The sequence below is a fragment of the Glandiceps talaboti genome, chromosome 6 (assembly GCF_964340395.1).
Source record: "Glandiceps talaboti chromosome 6, keGlaTala1.1, whole genome shotgun sequence".
Classification (NCBI taxonomy): Eukaryota; Metazoa; Hemichordata; class Enteropneusta; family Spengelidae; genus Glandiceps; species Glandiceps talaboti.
This window is the reverse complement of record NC_135554.1, coordinates 366,069-384,818: the sequence shown is the minus strand read 5'-3', so window position 1 is coordinate 384,818 and position 18,750 is coordinate 366,069. Positions and strand designations below refer to the sequence as shown.

The 18,750-nt window shown below is 32.6% G+C and overlaps 1 protein-coding gene across 1 annotated transcript in view; it reads left to right on the top strand.

The window, feature by feature from the left end:
- Positions 1-18,750, top strand: part of LOC144436440 (putative ferric-chelate reductase 1) — a 276,780-nt gene that overhangs the window by 213,047 nt on the left and 44,983 nt on the right. The window contains exon 14 of the mRNA XM_078125238.1: positions 6,741-6,881. Within this exon, the coding sequence (XP_077981364.1) occupies positions 6,741-6,881 (141 nt within the window). The remainder of the gene's footprint in view (positions 1-6,740; positions 6,882-18,750) is intronic.

Here is an 18,750-nt window from a genome sequence, read left to right as displayed (position 1 = left end):
TTATCGTTAGTTTATTACAAAGGTCGGCAATTTTGTTACAAGTTTTCAACAACTTTATTACAAGTATATTCGTAATTGGTACAAGTCTCTGTAAATATACAAAACAAGTTGTAATGTTATATATAGTGGCCACAACAACATTTGGTTGTGCTATTATAAAACATTCTACAAGTTCAAAATTGAAATACACAAAATAATGATTTAATTGAAATGGAGATAAGATTTCATTATTTTAGAGAAAGGGATTGGGGAGACGTTATTCTCCCCTTTTTTCTGTCCTTCATCTAAATAAATCAGAACTCACGAACTCATTCCCGGCTCTACTGGTCAACTATCCCTGAAATCCCTTCCCTATCAGATTTATAAAACGCCACTAAAATTGAATAGATTAATGAAGAATAGAAAATCACTGTAATGATATGGAAGGGGGCTGCTGTACTCAAACATTGATAGTATAAGTCAAATCGATACACATCAGTGGCGACAAATCTCACAAATTACATAAATGTCATGCGAACACATATTTTCTAATATATCATTTCTGTCGAATTGCTCAGTATCCACGGCAGCTTGCAAAATATAACAAAACTCCGCTAAGAATTACAGTGTACATTCATTCATTCATTCATTCATTCATTCATTCATTCATTCATTCATTCATTCATTCATCCAACCATCCATTAATTAATTTGTTCGTTCGTTCATTCATTCATTCATTTATTCATTCATGCATTCATTCATTCATTCATCAATTAATTAATTAGTTCCTTCAAATAAATGACATGCACCCATCAATTAACTAATTAATTAATTTGTTCGTTCGTTCGTTCATTCATTCATTCATTTATTCATTCATGCATTCATTCATCCATCCATCAATTAATTAATTAGTTCCTTCAAATAAATGACATGCACCCATCAATTAACTAATTAATTAATTTGTTCGATCATTCATTCATTCATTCATTTCTTTGTTTGTTAATTCGTTCGTTTGTTTGTTCAATCATTCTTAAACTTCCTCATCACATACCATACATACATACATACATACATACATACATACATACATACATACATACATACATACATACATACATACATACATACATATACATACATACATACATACATACATACATACATACATACAAACATATATGCGGATTGATTGAAATAATAATAACTTGTTTAATTGTTCAATTAATTATTATATTAATCAATTCAATTAATGCTTGTTAAATCCACTTTCGTTTGACGTGATGTTTTTGCGATCTTGTATTTCTTTATTTAGATAACCCATGTTTTAGTGTGAAAGGAAGGACCCTCCTTAATGTAATTTCTTATTAAAAATTTCGGCAATTTTATTACATTTTTTTTCTGAAATTTATTACAAATATCGGCAATTTTTGTTACATTTGTCGTTCATAGAAATTATTACAAATTTCTGCAATTATTACAAATGTCGGTTTTATTACACGAAAAACGTGATTTTTATTACAAATATCGGCGTTATTACAAATTTCGGCAATTATTACAAATGTCGGTTGTACAACCACTGTAATAACACTAGATTAGACCACTGTAATAACACAAGATTGGACCACTTGTAATACCACTATTTTAGTCCACTGCAATAACACTAGATTGGACAACTGCAATAACACTAGAATGGACAACTGTAATAACACTAGAATGGACAACTGTAATAACACTAGATTGGACCACTTGTAATACCACTATTTTAGTCCACTGTAATAACACTAGATTGGACAACTGTAATAACACTAGAATGGACAACTGTAATAACACTAGATTGGACAACTGTAATAACACTAGAATGGACAACTGTAATAACACTAGATTGGACAACTGTAATAACACTAGATTGGACCACTTGTAATACCACTATTTTAGTCCACTGTAATAACACTAGATTGGACAACTGTAATAACACTAGAATGGACAACTGTAATAACACTAGATTGGACCACTGTAATAACACTAGATTGGACAACTGTAATAACACTAGATTGGACAACTGTAATAACACTAGATTGGACCACTTGTAATAACACTAGATTGGACCACTTGTAATAACACTAGATTGGACCACTTGTAATACCACTATTTTAGTCCACTGTAATAACACTAGATTGGACAACTGTAATAACACTAGAATGGACAACTGTAATAACACTAGATTGGACAACTGTAATAACACTAGATTGGACCACTTGTAATACCACTATTTTAGTCCACTGTAATAACACTAGATTGGACAACTGTAATAACACTAGAATGGACAACTGTAATAACACTAGATTGGACAACTGTAATAACACTAGATTGGACAACTGTAATAACACTAGAATGGACAACTGTAATAACACTAGCTTGGACAACTGTAATAACACTAGATTGGACCACTTGTAATAACACTAGATTGGACCACTTGTAATACCACTATTTTAGTCCACTGTAATAACACTAGATTGGACAACTGTAATAACACTAGAATGGACAACTGTAATAACACTAGATTGGACAACTGTAATAACACTAGATTGGACCACTTGTAATACCACTATTTTAGTCCACTGTAATAACACTAGATTGGACAACTGTAATAACACTAGAATGGACAACTGTAATAACACTAGATTGGACCACTGTAATAACACTAGATTGGACAACTGCAATAACACTAGATTGGACAACTGTAATAACACTAGAATGGACAACTGTAATAACACTAGATTGGACAACTGTAATAACACTAGATTGGACCACTTGTAATACCACTAGATTGGACAACTGTAATGACACTAGATTGGACAACTGTAATAACACTAGATTGGACCACTTGTAATAACACTAGATTGGACCACTTGTAATACCACTATTTTAGTCCACTGTAATAACACTAGATTGGACAACTGTAATAACACTAGAATGGACAACTGTAATAACACTAGATTGGACCACTGTAATAACACTAGATTGGACAACTGTAATAACACTAGATTGGACAACTGTAATAACACTAGATTGGACAACTGTAATAACACTAGATTGGACCACTTGTAATACCACTATTTTAGTCCACTGTAATAACACTAGATTGGACAACTGTAATAACACTAGATTGGACCACTGTAATAACACTAGATTGGACAACTGCAATGACACTAGATTGGAACACTGCAATAACACTAGATTGGACCACTATAATACTAGACCAGGACTATATGTAAATTTAGAACAGTGCAAATATACTAGATTGGACCACTTTAGTAAAACTACATTGGACCACTATAATAGCACTAGAGTGGACCACTGCAATAACACTAGGGTGGACCACTGTAATAACACTAGGGTGGACCACTGCATTAATGTTAGATTGGACCTCTGCAATAACAATAACTAGATTTAGATCACTTTAATAACACTACATTAGACCACTGCAATCACAATAGATTTAGACCACTATTAAAACACTAGAGCGGACATCTGCAATAACACTAGATTTAGACCATTGCAATCACACTACATTAGGCCGTTGCAATAACACTAGATTGGACCTCAGTAATAACACTAGATTGGACCACTGCGATAGCACTAGATTGGACCTCTGCAATAACACTACATTAGACCACTGTAATATTAATAACACTAGAGTGGACCACTGCAATGAAACTAGATTGGACCACTGCAATAACACTAGAGTGGACCACTTTAGTAACACTGCATTGGACCACTGTAATAACAGTAGATTGGACCACTGCAATAACAGTAGATTGGACCACTATAATACTAGACCAGGACTATATGTAAATTTAGAACAGTGCAAATATACTAGATTGGACCACTTTAGTAAAACTACATTGGACCACTATAATAGCACTAGAGTGGACCACTGTAATAACACTAGGGTGGACCACTGTAATAACACTAGGGTGGACCACTGCATTAATGTTAGATTGGACCTCTGCAATAACAATAACTAGATTTAGATCACTGTATTAACACTACATTAGACCACTACAATGACACTAGATTTAGATCACTGTATTAACACTACATTAGACCACTGCAATCACAATAGATTTAGACCACTATTAAAACACTAGAGCGGACATCTGCAATAACACTAGATTTAGACCATTGCAATCACACTACATTAGGCCGTTGCAATAACACTAGATTGGACCTCAGTAATAACACTAGATTGGACCACTGCGATAGCACTAGATTGGACCTCTGCAATAACACTACATTAGACCACTGTAATATTAATAACACTAGAGTGGACCACTGCAATGAAACTAGATTGGACCACTGCAATAACACTAGAGTGGACCACTTTAGTAACACTACATTGGACCACTGTAATAACAGTAGATTGGACCACTGCAATAACAGTAGATTGGACCACTATAATACTAGACCAGGACTATATGTAAATTTAGAACAGTGCAAATATACTAGATTGGACCACTTTAGTAAAACTAAATTGGACCACTATAATAGCACTAGAGTGGACCACTGTAATAACACTAGGGTGGACCACTGTAATAACACTAGGGTGGACCACTGCATTAATGTTAGATTGGACCTCTGCAATAACAATAACTAGATTTAGATCACTGTATTAACACTACATTAGACCACTACAATGACACTAGATTTAGATCACTGTATTAACACTACATTAGACCACTGCAATCACAATAGATTTAGACCACTATTAAAACACTAGAGCGGACATCTGCAATAACACTAGATTTAGACCATTGCAATCACACTACATTAGGCCATTGCAATAACACTAGATTGGACCTCAGTAATAACACTAAATTGGACCACTGCGATAGCACTAGATTGGACCTCTGCAATAACACTACATTAGACCACTGTAATATTAATAACACTAGAGTGGACCACTGCAATGAAACTAGATTGGACCACTGCAATAACACTAGAGTGGACCACTTTAGTAACACTGCATTGGACCACTGTAATAACAGTAGATTGGACCACTGCAATAACAGTAGATTGGACCACTATAATACTAGACCAGGACTATATGTAAATTTAGAACAGTGCAAATATACTAGATTGGACCACTTTAGTAAAACTACATTGGACCACTATAATAGCACTAGAGTGGACCACTGTAATAACACTAGGGTGGACCACTGTAATAACACTAGGGTGGACCACTGCATTAATGTTAGATTGGACCTCTGCAATAACAATAACTAGATTTAGATCACTGTATTAACACTACATTAGACCACTACAATGACACTAGATTTAGATCACTGTATTAACACTACATTAGACCACTACAATGACACTAGATTTAGATCACTGTATTAACACTACATTAGACCACTACAATGACACTAGATTTAGATCACTGTATTAACACTACATTAGACCACTGCAATAACACTAGATGTAGACGACTGTTTTTATTGGTTTTTTTGTTTGTTTGTTTGTTTGTTTGTTTGTTTTCTTGTGGTTTTTGGTTGGTTTTTTGGTGTGTTTTTTTGTTTGTTTGTTGTTGTTTTTTTTTGGGGGGGGGGTCATTTATTTCATTTTATTTTTCTAAAAAATGAATTTCATATTTAGACCACTGTATTAACACTACATTAGACCACTGCAATCACACTAGATTTAGACCACTGTTAAAACACTAGATTGAACCACTGCAATGACACTAGATTTAGACCACAGCAATATTGCCACATTGGACCACTGTAATAACACTAGATTGGACCACTGCAATAACACTAAATTGGACCACTGTAATAACACTAGATTGGACCGCTGCAATAACTCTCGATTGGACCACTGCAATAACACTAGATTGGACCACTGCAATAACACTATATTTTAAGACCATTGCAATAACATTAGATTTGGACCACTGCAGTAACACTAGATTGGACAGCTGCATTAACACTAGATTGGACCATTTGTAATAACACTAGATTGGACCACTGCAATAACACTAGATTGGACCACTGCAAACACACTACATTAGACCACTGTAATAACACTAGATTGGACCACTGCAAACACACTACATTAGACCACTGCAATAACACTAGATTGGACCACTGCAAACACACTACATTAGACCACTGTAATAACACTAGATTGGACCACTGCAAACACACTAGATTAGACCACTGCAATAACACTAGATTGGACCACTGCAAACACACTACATTAGACCACTGCAATAACACTAGATTGGACCACTGCAAACACACTACATTAGACCACTGTAATAACACTAGATTGGACCACTGCAAACACACTACATTAGACCACTGCAATAACTCTAGATTGGACCACTGCAAACACACTAGATTAGACCACTGCAAACACACTACATTAGACCACTGTAGATTGGACCACTGCAAACACACTACATTAGACCACTGTAGATTGGACCACTGTAATAATGCTTGCCATTATTGCCATGGCATACATGTATGTGCATCTTTCACCTTCCAGGTATATATATACATTCAGAATTCCTCACTAGTCTTATTAAACCCTTAGTGTTATCAAACCCAAAATGAGAGCCTTATTAAAGTCTTAGACTATTGGTATCTAGTACAAAAGTAACATGTAGTGATCATAACACAATTAATGTAGAAAGAGAGAATATGTTGTTTATTTACTTAACCTGTACTTGACCTGTTTTAAAATATTAATTGTAGTTGCTACTGTATTTATTGGTATGGATCTGGCAGCTTTGGACCTTCCACAGTCAGCTACATGGGTCTTGTTGGCATTTGTCTGTATACATGTTATCATTGAGTTACTGCTGGAAGTAGCTACCTGTGTTGCTAAGGATGCAGGTGAGAATCGCTATATGATATTCAATTGCTAAGGATCCAGATAAGAATGTCAGCATAGGAAGTTGCTGGAAATTTCTGGTATTTTTGGTGATAAATGGTTCAATGTCGTTGAATTTTTGTAAAAATTGGACATTTAACAGGTACCGGGTAAGAACAGATGTTTGAAACAGGCTCACTTGCACAATTTTGATTTTAGAGTACTAGAGTGAAATATACTGAAGATGTAGATTAGTTGTGATACTGGGTACAAATAATCAAACTGGCAGACACACAACTTTGGTTTACATTTCAAATAAAGAATTAGTAGGTTAATTGACACATTCCTCAATGTGAACTTAGAGAGTGAACAGAATTTACGACAGGGGCCTGAGGAGAAAATGTTTCAGTGAAAATTGTTTTTGCAACCCCCTTCACACCCTCAAAAAATGACCCCTCAAAAAATTTCTTTACAAATAGATGTTGGCATTGCAAGGAGAAACTTCACATTGGGCTGCAACCTGTATATACTTAGTCAGCAGGGCTTCCCTTCAATCTTGATTTTAGGAGAAACAGCATCACCATTGATCACTGGTGGGGAGGGTGGGAAGGAGATAAACACTTTTTAGCACAACTGAACTGATAAGGTTCAGTAGTGCTATAGGCATAGCAAAGTGTGTGTGTGTGTGTGTGTGTGTGTGTGTGTGTGTGTGTGTGTGTGTGTGTTTAACAACTGAAGGTTGAAAACCGCCAGACCAATTGCCATGATATTTGGTGGGTGTATTACCTTGGGTGTCTAGTTGGGAAATTGTGATCTTACCACCAATGTGTGATTTGGTCAAAAAACTTAACCTCAAAAAGCTACTGGCAGATCGATCTGAAATTTGGTAGGAACATTCTTCGGGTGTTTGGATTAAGAATTGTTCATGACATGATGATTCCATCAGTGATATGCAAAATAGGGCTAAAAATGTATCTTTGGTCAAAAACTTAATCTCAAAAACTACTTGGTGAATGAGTCTGAAACTTGGTGAGATGTTTCTATATCATTGCTTTTCCTCAAAAATCTTCAACTTTTAAATTACCCAGTATATTGAGCTTAACTTTGTTGAGGATGCGTAGATTTGTCCTCATTTGCTGAGACAGTGAGAACAGTACATTAACACTATACTAATTGTTAATTAGCTATAATGGTTACTTTACTATTTCCTCTGGTGGTAAAGTATGTAGCATGGCCAGTTTGGTTTATGACTTGATTATGTAATATGTTGTAAGGCAGCTGTTTCATCACCTACCCATATAAACTGAATGTAGCTTGTGTTTAAAATATTACAATAATGATTTAGTTCCAAAGTGACTTTAAAAAATAAAGAAGTACAAAACCTTATAGACACATCACTTTAAAGTTTGATTAGGATGTTGTTATACTTGTGTTGATAAAGTACACTTCCAACATAGGATGGCTGGATTATGATGATGGAAATAAGGTATGAAAATTTTGTTTTCGTTACAACTTTAAATCTTCAAAAAAAAATTCTATAATTGGCCTGAACATGAAGTTGTGTGACAACGCAATATTTGCACTATTTTTTGAAAATACGGACATATATAAGAATCAGTGAGTGACATTGTATTACTCATGATATAGGTAAGACTCATAAGGATGAGATGCAGGTTCATTGGTGAATTTCGGTCCTATTTTAAGGACACAGTTAAGAATTATTAAAAGATATGTTACTAAGGATACAGGTAAGAATCATTAAATGACATGTTACTAAGGATACAGGTAGGAATCAATAAATGGCCTGTTACTAAGGACACAGGTAAGAATCATTAAAAGACCTGTTACTAAGGACACAGGTAAGAACCATTAAATGACATGTTACTAAGGATACAGGTAAGAATCATTAAATGACCTGTTACTAAGGATATAGGTAAGAATCATTAAATGACCTGTTACTAAGGATACAGGTAGGAATCAATAAATGACCTGTTACTAAGGATATAGGTAAGAATCATTAAATGACACGTTACTAAGGACACAGGTAAGAATCATTAAATGACCTGTTACTAAGGACACAGGTAAGAATCATTAAATAACCTGTTACTAAGGATACAGGTAAGAATCATTAAATGACCTGTTACTAAGGATACAGGTAGGAATCATTAAATGACCTGTAACTAAGGATACAGGTAAGAATCATTAAATGACCTGTTACTAAGGATATAGGTAAGAATCATTAAATGACCTGTTACTAAGGATATAGGTAAGAATCATTCAATGACCTGTTACTAAGGATACAGGTAAGAATCATTAAATGACCTGTTACTAAGGATACAGGTAGGAATCATTAAATGATATGTTACTAAGGATATAGGTAAGAATCATTCAATGACTTGTTACTAAGGATACAGGTAAGAATCATTAAATGACTTGTTACTAAGGATACAGGTAAGAATCATTAAAAGACCTGTTACTAAGGATACAGGTAAGAATCATTAAATGACACGTTACTAAGGATACAGGTAAGAATCATTAAATGACATGTTACTAAGGATACAGGTAAGAATCATTAAACGACCTGTTACTAAGGATACAGGTAAGAATCATTAAATGACATGTTACTAAGGATACAGGTAAGAATCATTAAATGACATGTTACTAAAGACACGGGTAAGAATCATTAAATAACCTGTTTCTAAGGACATAGGTAAGAATCATTAAATGACCTGTTACTAAGGATATATGTAAGAATCATTAAATGACCTGTTACTAAGGATACAGGTAGGAATCATTAAATGACCTGTTACTAAGGATACAGGTAAGAATCATTAAATGACATGTTACTAAGGATACAGGTGAGAATTATTAAATGACCTGTTACTAAGGATACAGGTAAGAATCATTAAATGACCTGTTACTAAGGACACAGGTAAGAACCATTAAATGACCTGTTACTAAGGATACAGGTAAGAATCATAAAATGACATGTTACTAAGGATACAGGTAAGAATTATTAAATGACATGTTACTTAGGATATAGGTAAGAATCATTAAATGACCTGTTACTAAGGATACAGGTAAGAATTATTAAATGACCTGTTACTAAGGACACAGGTAAGAACCATTAAATGACCTGTTACTAAGGATACAGGTAAGAATCATTAAATGACATGTTACTAAGGATACAGGTAAGAATTATTAAATGACATGTTACTAAGGACACAGGTAAGAATCATTAAATGACATGTTACTAAGGACACAGGTAAGAATTATTAAATGACCTGTTACTAAGGATATAGGTAAGAATCATTAAATGACCTGTTACTAAGGATATAGGTAAGAATCATTAAATGACCTTTTACTAAGGATATAGCTAAGAATCATTAAATGACCTTTTACTAAGGATACAGGTAAGAATCATTAAATGACTTGTTACTAAGGATACAGGTAAAAACCATTAAATGACCTGTTACTAAGGATACAGGTAAGAATCATTAAATGACCTGTTACTAAGATACAGGTAAGAATCATTAAATGACCTGTTACTAAGTACACAGGTAAGAACCATTAAATGACATGTTACTAAGGACACAGGTAAGAATCATTAAATGACCTGTTACTAAGGACACAGGTAAGAATCATTAAATGACATGTTACTAAGGATACAGGTAAGAATCATTAAATGACATGTTACTAAGGATACAGGTAAGAATCATTAAATGACATGTTACTAAGGATACAGGTAAGAGTCATTAAATGACCTGTTACTAAGGATATAGGTAAGAATCATTAAATGACCTGTTACTAAGATACAGGTAAGAATCATTAAATGACCTGTTACTAAGGATACAGGTAAGAACAATTAAATGACATGTTACTAAGGATAAAGGTAGGAATCATTAAATGACCTGTTACTAAGGATACAGGTAAGAATCATTAAATGACCTGTTACTAAGGATATAGGTAAGAATCATTAAATGACCTGTTACTAAGGATATAGGTAAGAATCATTCAATGACCTGTTACTAAGGATACAGGTAAGAATCATGAAATGACCAGTTACTTAGGATACAGGTAGGAATCATTAAATGATATGTTACTAAGGATATAGGTAAGAATCATTCAATGACTTGTTACTAAGGATACAGGTAAGAATCATTAAATGACTTGTTACTAAGGATACAGGTAAGAATCATTAAAAGACCTGTTACTAAGGATACAGGTAAGAATCATTAAATGACACGTTACTAATGATACAGGTAAGAATCATTAAATGACATGTTACTAAGGATACAGGTAAGAATCATTAAACGACCTGTTACTAAGGATACAGGTAAGAATCATTAAATGACCTGTTACTAAGGATACAGGTAAGAATCATTAAATGACCTTTTACTAAGGATATAGGTAAGAATTATTAAATGACTTGTTACTAAGGACACAGGTAAGAATTATTAAATGACCTGTTATTAAGGATATAGGTAAGAATCATTAAATGACCTGTTATTAAGGATATAGGTAAGAATCATTAAATGACTTGTTACTAAGGATATAGGTAAGAATCATTAAATGACCTGTTACTAAGATACAGGTAAAAATCATTAAATGACCTGTTACTAAGGACACAGGTAAGAACCATTAAATGACTTGTTACTAAGATACAGGTAAGAATCATTAAATGACCTGTTACTAAGGATACAGGTAAGAATCATTAAATGACCTTTTACTAAGGATACAGGTAAGAATCATTAAATGACATGTTACTAAGGACACAGGTAAGAATTATTAAATGACCTGTTACTAAGGATATAGGTAAGAATCATTAAATGACCTGTTACTAAGGATATAGGTAAGAATCATTAAATGACCTTTTACTAAGGATATAGCTAAGAATCATTAAATGACCTTTTACTAAGGATACAGGTAAGAATCATTAAATGACTTGTTACTAAGGATACAGGTAAAAACCATTAAATGACCTGTTACTAAGGATACAGGTAAGAATCATTAAATGACCTGTTACTAAGGATACAGGTAAGAATCATTAAATGACCTGTTACTAAGATACAGGTAAGAATCATTAAATGACCTGTTACTAAGTACACAGGTAAGAACCATTAAATGACATGTTACTAAGGACACAGGTAAGAATCATTAAATGACCTGTTACTAAGGACACAGGTAAGAATCATTAAATGACATGTTACTAAGGATACAGGTAAGAATCATTAAATGACATGTTACTAAGGATACAGGTAAGAATCATTAAATGACATGTTACTAAGGATACAGGTAAGAGTCATTAAATGACCTGTTACTAAGGATATAGGTAAGAATCATTAAATGACCTGTTACTAAGATACAGGTAAGAATCATTAAATGACCTGTTACTAAGGATACAGGTAAGAACAATTAAATGACATGTTACTAAGGATACAGGTAGGAATCATTAAATGACCTGTTACTAAGGATACAGGTAAGAATCATTAAATGACCTGTTACTAAGGATATAGGTAAGAATCATTAAATGACCTGTTACTAAGGATATAGGTAAGAATCATTCAATGACCTGTTACTAAGGATACAGGTAAGAATCATGAAATGACCAGTTACTTAGGATACAGGTAGGAATCATTAAATGATATGTTACTAAGGATATAGGTAAGAATCATTCAATGACTTGTTACTAAGGATACAGGTAAGAATCATTAAATGACTTGTTACTAAGGATACAGGTAAGAATCATTAAAAGACCTGTTACTAAGGATACAGGTAAGAATCATTAAATGACACGTTACTAATGATACAGGTAAGAATCATTAAATGACATGTTACTAAGGATACAGGTAAGAATCATTAAACGACCTGTTACTAAGGATACAGGTAAGAATCATTAAATGACCTGTTACTAAGGATACAGGTAAGAATCATTAAATGACCTGTTACTAAGGATACAGGTAAGAATCATTAAATGACCTTTTACTAAGGATATAGGTAAGAATTATTAAATGACTTGTTACTAAGGACACAGGTAAGAATTATTAAATGACCTGTTATTAAGGATATAGGTAAGAATCATTAAATGACCTGTTATTAAGGATATAGGTAAGAATCATTAAATGACTTGTTACTAAGGACACAGGTAAGAACCATTAAATGACTTGTTACTAAGATACAGGTAAGAATCATTAAATGACCTGTTACTAAGGATACAGGTAAGAATCATTAAATGACCTTTTACTAAGGATACAGGTAAGAATCATTAAATGACCTGTTACTAAGGATACAGGTAAGAATCATTAAATGACCTGTTACTAAGGACACAGGTAAGAATCATTAAATAACCTGTTTCTAAGGATACAGGTAAGAATCATTAAATGACCTGTTACTAAGGATATAGGTAAGAACCATTAAATGACATGTTACTAAGGACACAGGTAAGAATCATTAAATGACCTGTTACTAAGGACACAGGTAGGAATCAATAAATGGCATGTTATTAAGGATACAGGTAAGAACCATTAATGACATGTTATTAAGGATATAGGTAAGAATCATTAAATGACCTGTTACTAAGATACAGGTAAGACTCATTAAATGACACGTTACTAAGGATACAGGTAAGAATCATTAAATGACATGTTACTAAGGATATAGGTAAGAATCATTAAATGACCTGTTACTAAGATACAGGTAAGAATCATTAAATGACCTGTTACTAAGGATATAGGTGAGAATCATTAAATGACCTGTTACTAAGGATACAGGTAAGAACCATTAATGACATGTTATTAAGGATACAGGTAAGAATCATTAAATGACTTGTTACTAAGGATATAGGTAAGAATCATTAAATGACTTGTTACTAAGGATATAGGTAAGAATTATTAAATGACTTGTTACTAAGGACACAGGTAAGAATCATTAAATGACTTGTTACTAAGGATATAGGTAAGAATTATTAAATGACTTGTTACTAAGGACACAGGTAAGAATTATTAAATGACCTGTTATTAAGGATATAGGTAAGAATCATTAAATGACCTGTTATTAAGGATATAGGTAAGAATCATTAAATGACTTGTTACTAAGGATATAGGTAAGAATCATTAAATGACCTGTTACTAAGATACAGGTTAAAATCATTAAATGACCTGTTACTAAGGACACAGGTAAGAACCATTAAATGACTTGTTACTAAGATACAGGTAAGAATCATTAAATGACCTGTTACTAAGGATACAGGTAAGAATCATTAAATGACCTTTTACTAAGGATACAGGTAAGAATCATTAAATGACCTGTTACTAAGGATACAGGTAAGAATCATTAAATGACCTGTTACTAAGATACAGGTAAGAATCATTAAATGACCTGTTACTAAGGATACAGGTAAGAACAATTAAATGACATGTTACTAAGGATAAAGGTAGGAATCATTAAATGACCTGTTACTAAGGATACAGGTAAGAATCATTAAATGACCTGTTACTAAGGATATAGGTAAGAATCATTAAATGACCTGTTACTAAGGATATAGGTAAGAATCATTCAATGACCTGTTACTAAGGATACAGGTAAGAATCATGAAATGACCAGTTACTTAGGATACAGGTAGGAATCATTAAATGATATGTTACTAAGGATATAGGTAAGAATCATTCAATGACTTGTTACTAAGGATACAGGTAAGAATCATTAAATGACTTGTTACTAAGGATACAGGTAAGAATCATTAAAAGACCTGTTACTAAGGATACAGGTAAGAATCATTAAATGACACGTTACTAATGATACAGGTAAGAATCATTAAATGACATGTTACTAAGGATACAGGTAAGAATCATTAAACGACCTGTTACTAAGGATACAGGTAAGAATCATTAAATGACCTGTTACTAAGGATACAGGTAAGAATCATTAAATGACCTTTTACTAAGGATATAGGTAAGAATTATTAAATGACTTGTTACTAAGGACACAGGTAAGAATTATTAAATGACCTGTTATTAAGGATATAGGTAAGAATCATTAAATGACCTGTTATTAAGGATATAGGTAAGAATCATTAAATGACTTGTTACTAAGGATATAGGTAAGAATCATTAAATGACCTGTTACTAAGATACAGGTAAAAATCATTAAATGACCTGTTACTAAGGACACAGGTAAGAACCATTAAATGACTTGTTACTAAGATACAGGTAAGAATCATTAAATGACCTGTTACTAAGGATACAGGTAAGAATCATTAAATGACCTTTTACTAAGGATACAGGTAAGAATCATTAAATGACATGTTACTAAGGACACAGGTAAGAATTATTAAATGACCTGTTACTAAGGATATAGGTAAGAATCATTAAATGACCTGTTACTAAGGATATAGGTAAGAATCATTAAATGACCTTTTACTAAGGATATAGCTAAGAATCATTAAATGACCTTTTACTAAGGATACAGGTAAGAATCATTAAATGACTTGTTACTAAGGATACAGGTAAAAACCATTAAATGACCTGTTACTAAGGATACAGGTAAGAATCATTAAATGACCTGTTACTAAGGATACAGGTAAGAATCATTAAATGACCTGTTACTAAGATACAGGTAAGAATCATTAAATGACCTGTTACTAAGTACACAGGTAAGAACCATTAAATGACATGTTACTAAGGACACAGGTAAGAATCATTAAATGACCTGTTACTAAGGACACAGGTAAGAATCATTAAATGACATGTTACTAAGGATACAGGTAAGAATCATTAAATGACATGTTACTAAGGATACAGGTAAGAATCATTAAATGACATGTTACTAAGGATACAGGTAAGAGTCATTAAATGACCTGTTACTAAGGATATAGGTAAGAATCATTAAATGACCTGTTACTAAGATACAGGTAAGAATCATTAAATGACCTGTTACTAAGGATACAGGTAAGAACAATTAAATGACATGTTACTAAGGATACAGGTAGGAATCATTAAATGACCTGTTACTAAGGATACAGGTAAGAATCATTAAATGACCTGTTACTAAGGATATAGGTAAGAATCATTAAATGACCTGTTACTAAGGATATAGGTAAGAATCATTCAATGACCTGTTACTAAGGATACAGGTAAGAATCATGAAATGACCAGTTACTTAGGATACAGGTAGGAATCATTAAATGATATGTTACTAAGGATATAGGTAAGAATCATTCAATGACTTGTTACTAAGGATACAGGTAAGAATCATTAAATGACTTGTTACTAAGGATACAGGTAAGAATCATTAAAAGACCTGTTACTAAGGATACAGGTAAGAATCATTAAATGACACGTTACTAATGATACAGGTAAGAATCATTAAATGACATGTTACTAAGGATACAGGTAAGAATCATTAAACGACCTGTTACTAAGGATACAGGTAAGAATCATTAAATGACCTGTTACTAAGGATACAGGTAAGAATCATTAAATGACCTGTTACTAAGGATACAGGTAAGAATCATTAAATGACCTTTTACTAAGGATATAGGTAAGAATTATTAAATGACTTGTTACTAAGGACACAGGTAAGAATTATTAAATGACCTGTTATTAAGGATATAGGTAAGAATCATTAAATGACCTGTTATTAAGGATATAGGTAAGAATCATTAAATGACTTGTTACTAAGGACACAGGTAAGAACCATTAAATGACTTGTTACTAAGATACAGGTAAGAATCATTAAATGACCTGTTACTAAGGATACAGGTAAGAATCATTAAATGACCTTTTACTAAGGATACAGGTAAGAATCATTAAATGACCTGTTACTAAGGATACAGGTAAGAATCATTAAATGACCTGTTACTAAGGACACAGGTAAGAATCATTAAATAACCTGTTTCTAAGGATACAGGTAAGAATCATTAAATGACCTGTTACTAAGGATATAGGTAAGAACCATTAAATGACATGTTACTAAGGACACAGGTAAGAATCATTAAATGACCTGTTACTAAGGACACAGGTAGGAATCAATAAATGGCATGTTATTAAGGATACAGGTAAGAACCATTAATGACATGTTATTAAGGATATAGGTAAGAATCATTAAATGACCTGTTACTAAGATACAGGTAAGACTCATTAAATGACACGTTACTAAGGATACAGGTAAGAATCATTAAATGACATGTTACTAAGGATATAGGTAAGAATCATTAAATGACCTGTTACTAAGATACAGGTAAGAATCATTAAATGACCTGTTACTAAGGATATAGGTGAGAATCATTAAATGACCTGTTACTAAGGATACAGGTAAGAACCATTAATGACATGTTATTAAGGATACAGGTAAGAATCATTAAATGACTTGTTACTAAGGATATAGGTAAGAATCATTAAATGACTTGTTACTAAGGATATAGGTAAGAATTATTAAATGACTTGTTACTAAGGACACAGGTAAGAATCATTAAATGACTTGTTACTAAGGATATAGGTAAGAATTATTAAATGACTTGTTACTAAGGACACAGGTAAGAATTATTAAATGACCTGTTATTAAGGATATAGGTAAGAATCATTAAATGACCTGTTATTAAGGATATAGGTAAGAATCATTAAATGACTTGTTACTAAGGATATAGGTAAGAATCATTAAATGACCTGTTACTAAGATACAGGTTAAAATCATTAAATGACCTGTTACTAAGGACACAGGTAAGAACCATTAAATGACTTGTTACTAAGATACAGGTAAGAATCATTAAATGACCTGTTACTAAGGATACAGGTAAGAATCATTAAATGACCTTTTACTAAGGATACAGGTAAGAATCATTAAATGACCTGTTACTAAGGATACAGGTAAGAATCATTAAATGACCTGTTACTAAGGACACAGGTAAGAATCATTAAATAACCTGTTTCTAAGGATACAGGTAAGAATCGTTAAATGACCTGTTACTAAGGATATAGGTAAGAACCATTAAATGACATGTTACTAAGGACACAGGTAAGAATCATTAAATGACCTGTTACTAAGGACACAGGTAGGAATCAATAAATGGCATGTTACTAAGGATACAGGTAAGAACCATTAATGACATGTTATTAAGGATATAGGTAAGAATCATTAAATGACCTGTTACTAAGATACAGGTAAGAATCATTAAATGACACGTTACTAAGGATACAGGTAAGAATCATTAAATGACCTGTTAGTAAGGATATAGGTAAGAATCATTAAATGACCTGTTACTAAGATACAGGTAAGAATCATTAAATGACCTGTTACTAAGGATATAGGTAAGAATCATTAAATGACCTGTTACTAAGGATACAGGTAAGAACCATTAATGACATGTTATTAAGGATACAGGTAAGAATCATTAAATGACTTGTTACTAAGGATATAGGTAAGAATCATTAAATGACTTGTTACTAAGGATATAGGTAAGAATTATTAAATGACTTGTTACTAAGGACATAGGTAAGAATCATTAAATGACTTGTTACTAAGGATATAGGTAAGAATTATTAAATGACTTGTTACTAAGGACACAGGTAAGAATTATTAAATGACCTGTTATTAAGGATATAGGTAAGAATTATTAAATGACTTGTTACTAAGGACACAGGTAAGAATTATTAAATGACCTGTCCTGTTATTAAGGATATAGGTAAGAATCATTAAATGACTTGTTACTAAGGATATAGGTAAGAATCATTAAATGACCTGTTACTAAGATACAGGTAAGAATCATTAAATGACCTGCTACTAAGGATATAGGTAAGAATCATTAATTGACCTGTTACTAAGATACAGGTAAGAATCATTAAATGACTTGTTACTAAGGATATAGGTAAGAATCATTAAATGACACGTTACTAAGGA